The sequence below is a fragment of the Seriola lalandi genome, unplaced genomic scaffold (genome assembly GCF_002814215.2).
Source record: "Seriola lalandi dorsalis isolate HSWRI2012SDOR001 ecotype SW California unplaced genomic scaffold, Sedor1 jcf7180002054612, whole genome shotgun sequence".
Classification (NCBI taxonomy): domain Eukaryota; kingdom Metazoa; phylum Chordata; class Actinopteri; order Carangiformes; family Carangidae; genus Seriola; species Seriola lalandi.
The window spans coordinates 110,491-117,849 of record NW_019525165.1 but is presented as its reverse complement, the minus strand read 5'-3'; the positions used below and the strand labels follow the sequence as shown (position 1 = coordinate 117,849).

The 7,359-nt window shown below is 42.9% G+C and overlaps 1 protein-coding gene across 1 annotated transcript in view; it reads right to left on the bottom strand.

The window, feature by feature from the left end:
* Positions 1-7,359, bottom strand: part of ptprb (protein tyrosine phosphatase receptor type b) — a 32,781-nt gene that overhangs the window by 19,930 nt on the left and 5,492 nt on the right. The window contains exons 3-9 of the mRNA XM_023419881.2: positions 4,364-4,486; positions 3,845-3,985; positions 3,247-3,510; positions 2,894-3,160; positions 2,584-2,700; positions 2,352-2,498; positions 1,713-1,877 (exon numbers count right to left, since the gene is read on the bottom strand). Of these exons, the coding sequence (XP_023275649.1) occupies positions 1,713-1,877; positions 2,352-2,498; positions 2,584-2,700; positions 2,894-3,160; positions 3,247-3,510; positions 3,845-3,985; positions 4,364-4,486 (1,224 nt within the window). The remainder of the gene's footprint in view (positions 1-1,712; positions 1,878-2,351; positions 2,499-2,583; positions 2,701-2,893; positions 3,161-3,246; positions 3,511-3,844; positions 3,986-4,363; positions 4,487-7,359) is intronic.

Sequence of the window (7,359 nt, the reverse complement as noted above, 5' to 3'; positions counted from 1 at the left end):
CAGCTATTGTTCTAAAGACTCTCTGATGTTATCACGTAGAAATACACAGACACAGACACACACACACACACACACACTCACACACACACACACACATTCACACACACACATACACACACACACACACACACACACACTGTTCTCATATAAATCCATAAAGGTTTAGATAATAAACTCTAAATGTCCCAAAACAGCAGACACAGTCATTCTTTTCTTGATCTTTGAAAAAGCAGTTTAACAATTAGTCGTTCACTTACTCGCTTTTTCAAGAGCTTTCAACTGAATCTCATTGTTGATAATGTTTTCTGATGCAGGTAAAGGTGTTGTATTTGATTACGATCAGTCCAGAAACACATGATCAATGGCTGTTCATATGGTCGGAAAATACAGATTTTCTTTCATTAACTGTATCTGACTCAATGAAGTCATGAATTTAACATTCGTACCAATATTTTCTCTGATTTATAATCAAGCCTCTGTAAACAAACACTTCCAGGACATGTTCTGCGATCTGTTATTTTACAGATGAGCAGACAGCTGCATCTTCAGACGGTGACACGCAATGTAAACTGTTCATATTTATGTTCCGTCTGAGGACTGTGCACTCGCTGGTCACTGAGCGGGTCACTGAGTTTTTTCCTCTTAAGCAGCAGCTGAATGTGTTTGAAGGGAAACAACACAAATCCTGAGTGGGGATATTGTCTCTACACAATAAGAGCCCAACTGACCGGCAATCAAACAGTCTTATATAACCGAGAGGAGAGTGTGTTTGGGTGTGTGTGTGTGTGTGTGTGTGTGTGTGTGTGTGTGTGTGTGTGTGTGTGTGTGTGTTATTATTATTCTGGCTTCTAGTAACTGAGGAAAACAAACTGGAAAGTCATATTTTCGTTGATCATTTTTTTCTCATAACAGATAAAAACAGGCAGTAAAAATTGTGGTTAATGCAAATTGTAATATTTCAATCATCACATCGGATTCTGCTGAGCGAGGAAAACTGGAGCTGTGACCTTTAGGAATTTGGTGAAAAAATAACTTGAAGTTGAAAACCAGGTTGACATGTTCTCACTCAGTTAAAGTGGGATTTTTTTCATCTATATATGTATTCAAATATGATTTGAGGTTGTAAACACATGAATACATGCATGAAAAGTAAAAAACAATGTGTTTTTAATGATGAACAAAGATCAAATAATGGTAAAGCTTTATTGTACTGGTAATATCCTATTCATTTATTTTAATTCTCCAGATAAGAACTATGAAATTTGGAAAACAGCTTTCAGTCAATAAAATTCAAATTAATGAATTACAAGTTGAACCAGCAACATCTTTCTTTAACTCTCCATATTTATCATTTATTAGAACTGTATTAACATGTAGTAAATGGTTTACAACACACTGCACTGCATCTGTATGCAGATATTTATGTGTTTATTAATGGTTAATTAATAAATTGTCCACAGCAGGAGTATGAATGGACGTTTATGTCTCTGTATAAAACAATATAATATAGTTATAAAGTGACGTGTTACCATAGAAAACTGAATAAAGTTTCCAAAAATAACTGAACAAATATTTCTTTGTATTTAAATAGGGTCTTTTTCTCATATTCTCTGAAATAAAGTGTTTCCAAAAAGTAAATAAACAACAAATTTAATCAGCTCAGCAGGAGAACAAAGGTTCAGATATCAGGTTCAGGTAGAGGAGGCTCTCACCTGTGCGTCCCTCCAGACTGGTGCTTTTAGACTGCAGCCCCCCGCTGACAGTGGCAGCCTGCAGCCTGTAGAGGGCGCCGGGCGTCAAACCAGAGAGCAGCAGAGAGGAAGAACCGACTGCAACACTGACGTTCTGAAGCACAGAGCTGTGGAGGAGGAAGACGACTGTTTAGTGTCCACACTCATCATCATTTTCCATCATCAACAACGTCCAGTTTCCAGTTTAATGTAAAAGATTGCAAACACACACACAACTGATTCCTCTCTTCCTATTTGAGAGAAGTCGAATATTTCCCTGAATAAATCTGGTTCTCACACACACACACACACACACACACACACACACACACACACACACACACACACACACACGGACAAATTCTTTCATGGCACTGATGGCAACAAAACAAGGTGCATGTTTTTAAAAACTTCATAATAAGTTGAACTTTTATAATTTCAGTCCTTGAATTCCCAGAAAAAATGGGTTTCTCAGTAAAAGTTTGAAAATAACTAAATAAATGTATTTATTCTTTTAAGGTGAATTTCTAAAACAATAATTCTGTTTTATAAAGTTCGACCTTGATTTTACTTTCACCTAAAGCTGACCGAGGCTTTAAGGTAACATGTGAAGACACATACCTGTCCTTCCCTCCACAGACACAGATGTGTTCAGTTTCCCGCTCCTGGTTGTCACAGTGATGGTGTAGCGTCTCCCAGGTGTGAGGATGTTGAACGTGCATTCCCTCATGTTAGGCTCCACCTCCCTGGTATCCACGGTGGCGTTATCTACGGGACACAGGACGGAATAATTACAATATGGCGGCCAGCTCTTACCTTTGGTTTGGTTTGTCAGTGAGACGTTAATGATTACCGTGGCCAATGGTGAGGAAGTAGCTGTCACGTGACCCAGAGGGGGCGTGGCTCCACATGGCGCTGAGCGAGGTCTCGTCCGAGTGTCGAATGTGGAGGTCCACCGCCGGAGCAGGAGCTGCATGAAGACAGTTTAGGTTCAGGTCTGAATATTTCTGTACTGACGTGTATTTGCTGTTATATATTTCCACAGTAATATGTATCATATGTATTTTGTTATATTTTTGCATGAATGCATTTTTTCAGTCACACCTGTGTATTTGTTGTTAGGTGTAAGTATTTCCTGTTCTTTATTTTTACAGTAGTTTCACCTGTTGATCCTTCACAGCTGCTCTCAGCCGCCAGTCCTCCGCTCTCCACCATCACCACGGCTCTGTACGTCCTCCCAGGCGTTAGACCCGTCCCAGGGAAGACGAACCTCACCGCCTCACGGTCCAGAGTGGTGTTGACTAACTGCTGGAAGCCGTCGAACAGGAACAGCCTGTAGCTCTCCCAGTGGCCAGGAGGGGGCGTCCAAGACAGGAGGAGGTCGCCGGAGGAGGAGGGAGACAGCGAGAGGAGGGACGCCGCTGCTGGAGCTGGAGACAAGAAACGAACATGATGAAGAAAAGAGGAAAAAAGACAAGAAGAAGACAAAAGAACAGAAATGAAAAGAAGAACTCACCTGTGCTGACGGTGCTTTCCGATTGGCTCGTCAGCTCGCCACTCCTGGACGTTACTGCCACCTGATAGGTCGAGCCGGGGGTCAGCTGATGGATGGCCACCTCTGTGGCGTCCGACGGAAGCGTCGTCTCCCAGCGGCTCGTGCCATTGGTCGAGAAGAGGGTGACTATGAGCTCGTCCAGGTCACCTTTGGGCCGTTGCCATGACAACAGCAAGCTCGTGCTGTTGCTAAGGTCAGTGGTGAGGTTTGAAACAGCGGAGGGAACTAGAGAGAAAAAGAGACAGATATAAAATATCTTTCTTTCTTTCATTCCCCCCTCCCTCTCTCTCTCTCTCTCTCTGTCTCTCTCTGTCTCTCTCTCTTTCTCTGTCTCTCTCTCTGTCTCTCTCTCTCTTTCTCTGTCTCTCTCTCTGTCTCTCTCTCTCTCTCCCTCTCTCTCTCTGTCTCTCTCTGTCTCTCTCTCTCTTTCTCTGTCTCTCTCTCTCTCTTTTTCTGTCTCTCTCTCTGTCTCTCTCTCTTTCTCTGTCTCTCTCTCTGTCTCTCTCTCTCTCTCCCTCTCTCTCTCTGTCTCTCTCTGTCTCTCTCTCTTGGTACGTACCTGTCTGGGCCTCGACCATCCTGCTGTTCTGCAGAGCGCCGGCCTCCGTCACCACGGTAACGTTGTACAGTCTCCCGGGCGTCAGGTCGTGGAGTGTGTGTTGTGTCGTCGTGCTCTCTAACGTCTCGTTCTTCAGGAGACCTGCAGACACAGAGGAGAAGAAGAAGAAGAAGGAGGAAGGTTAAACAAAAGGTCACATGACTCTCTAGCAGCTTGTTTATTGGACAGAATGTTGGTTTATGTAACAAACTAAAAACAAAGAACATGAACAAGTAAATTATTTGTAATTTTTGTATCATTGTAGATTTTTTGTCTTGTGCTGTTTTGCATGTGGTGTTTTGTTGAGTTTGATTTGTGCTGCATGTAGCATACAGTTAGCTTAGCCCTGAACTTGAGCCCACAGTTTTATATAAAACAAACAGTTTTGAGTTTGTTGGTCAGGAAACAAACAAACACATAAACATGAGATAAATAGCAGAAGCGTGAAGAGTATTCATAAAGAAGCGGACTGATACAGACTCTGAGGAGGTTCCCACAGCTGCAGCCTGAAGCGCTCCGTCCTGCCGGGGCCGGCCTGCCAGGAAAGACCCAGGCTGCAGCAGGTCCTGGAGGTCACTGCCAGGCCGCTCACCGCCGACGGCCCTGAAGCAACACAACGCACACAGTCAGAAAATAGTCGCTTTAATAAACACAACACACAACTATATTATAATTCTCGTCATAGTTAAAGGCGTTGGAAGTGAAAATGTAGAGACCACCAGTGATATTTTTGGAAATCATCTTGATGATGGAAACCAGTTTCATCTCTGTGTGTGTCCAGGACTAAATCAGGTCAAGACCGTGACCTAGCTTAGCACAAAGGCTACATGGAAAATCTACACAGTTTCCCCAAACAGTGGGACTGTTCCTTTAGAGTGATTTATCTGTTTTGAGCGTGAGGTTCAGTCAGACAGGAAAAGGATCCAGCTCCTCAAATCTGTGGCCTTGTCATCAAAGTGTGAGCACTGTGGGAGTCCTGACACACACACACACACACACACACACACACACACTAAAAACACCATCCGCCTGTTTAAGAGCCCCCTGCTTCCCCTCAGCACTCTGACCGGGTTAAGTGTTTGTATTTGTGCCGCTGTGTCGCCGCTGGCGCTTCAAGCTGAGGTGGAACAATATTATCAGGCTGCGACATCTCATCTCTGCCCTGAGTGACACACAAACAAACAAAACCATTTTCACCATTTTCAGTCGGGCCGTGGACGTTTCTGTCACTCACGGTTTATGGAGGAGTGAAAAGAAGCAGAAGCTGCGTTTGGAGGGAAATCACAGAGTTTGAAGAGTCCACCACTCTAGATGAATTTCAGCCACTTTAAAACTGAAGCAACGTATTTTTATAATGTATTAATTAAGGATTAAATGACTCTGTAATGTGAAACGTGTCACTGTGAATTTGCAGCCTCTTTTAGCAACTAGTTTTGGTTTTACAGCACATTTCTTATCTGGTTCAGTCTCAACACTCATTAAGTCTATACAGTCACGAACACATTATATAGTAGATTTAAGGACATTTTCACATGTTTATTTATGTATGTGTCAGTTATAACTCATCTATAAAACCTCCACAACAGATCATGAGTCAAAGTAATACAGTAAGAATCATTTATTATTTAATCATCTAAGACTTTGATTATAAATATTTATTTATGAATGAATTACTTATTTTATTCTTATAATGACAGCTGATTAAAACGCCATCATCGCCATTAAAGGCCAAGCGATACGGCTGAAAGCTCCAGAAAGAAATCTAGTCAGGGGACCTTGAGTTAAAGGCCCCATATAGTCTGAAGGTAGAGGATGCTCGGGAGCAGGTGGAGACCAAACACAGAGCTAAAAGAAAGAGAGATTCATCAGGTGACACAAACACCACAACACATGGATGATAAGTAAGAGAGTAGTTTCTATATGTCTGATGTGGGGCCCTCAGCTCGTCCTGCCGCCCCCAGGTGGCCAAACAGTTCATTACTGCAGCTTTGAAGTTAAACAGGTAAAAATAAACCAGCAGGTTGTGTGAAGTTCTGAGGGTCATTGAATGCAACAGTCAGTGTCTCCAAAGATAAGGAACCACAAACACCACAGAAGAAGTGTTTTGCATCGCTGAGAAGGTTAAAGTCGGGTGTCGACTGGGCGCAGTAACACCCCGTTTCCTCCGAATGCAACACACACACACACACACACACACACACACACACACACACACACACACACACACACACACACACACACCCTCACGCCCTTTTCCCAGTGCTTCCCACAGAACAAAGGAACAATGGAGGCAGGAAATGGCTGAACCCTGAGCTCTGCCCACGATGGAAATACACACTGAGGGTCCAACTTCTGTTCTGGACGCCCGCCACTGTGGACACAACACACACACACACACACACACACACACACACACGCACGCACACACACACACACACACACTTTCATGTACTTTTACTGCTCTATCATTCTCGCTCAGCAGGGCAGTGGTTCCTGTAGCTAATCACAGAGCTACAGAGAGGGGAAGCTACATGACATTAACTCTGAGACACACACACACACACACACACACACACACACACACACACAAAGAGTTGACGCGACATGGAGGTCGAGTCGTGTTCCTTCACTTCAAACGAGCAGAGGTCAGAGGAGATGGAAACAATAGAACAAAACAGAACACAACAGTAAATACTGAGAAGTGAATTCAGACGTCTCCAACAGGTAACATGGCAGGTTGCCACAGGTACAGGTGTGTGCAGCCACACCTGCATACGAACATAAAACCCTCAGACGCTCCACAACAGTGTGCTAACGAAGTATGGCGTGCAGCAAATGAATGTTGTAGGTGATTAAACTGCAGGAAACTCTTTACATTAGATGATCAACAGGAAATGAAACGGCGGCCATTTAATTTTGAACTGATGAAACCGGTCGACAGGTTACAGCTTCTCTAGGGAAAAGTTTTGGAGGGAAATCGAATCTTTTGGTTGTAGATATTTGCTACAAGCGTTTTTCACCCTTTTATGACATTTTGTAGAAAATACTTGTCAGATTGTTAAGTAGGAGTTTGAATAATTGATCGATCGATCACTAATAAGACACAACACCTGATCCATTAGTTTCTTCCCTATTTTTTCTTTGATTGCTTTAAAGTTGAAAAACTGATGAACAACGACAATTCAATTATCAAAACAGCTGATACTTAATTATCTGTCAACTGACTAATAGATCAATCTCTGCAGCTGTAGAATCGGCCTCTCTCAAGTAGTTCAATCAATATCAATCGCATGTTTTATATGTAAAATATTTATCTGGGATGTTGCTATAACTACAGCTGTGGCAACATAAAGCCTCTGTATCTGTGTAACTGACCTTTCTCCACAGGTCAAACACAGGTGTAACATAAAATTATTCATGGCCCACTTCCATTTACATGTGTCAGTGTTCTGGTACTGAGTGACCTGCCCCCCCCC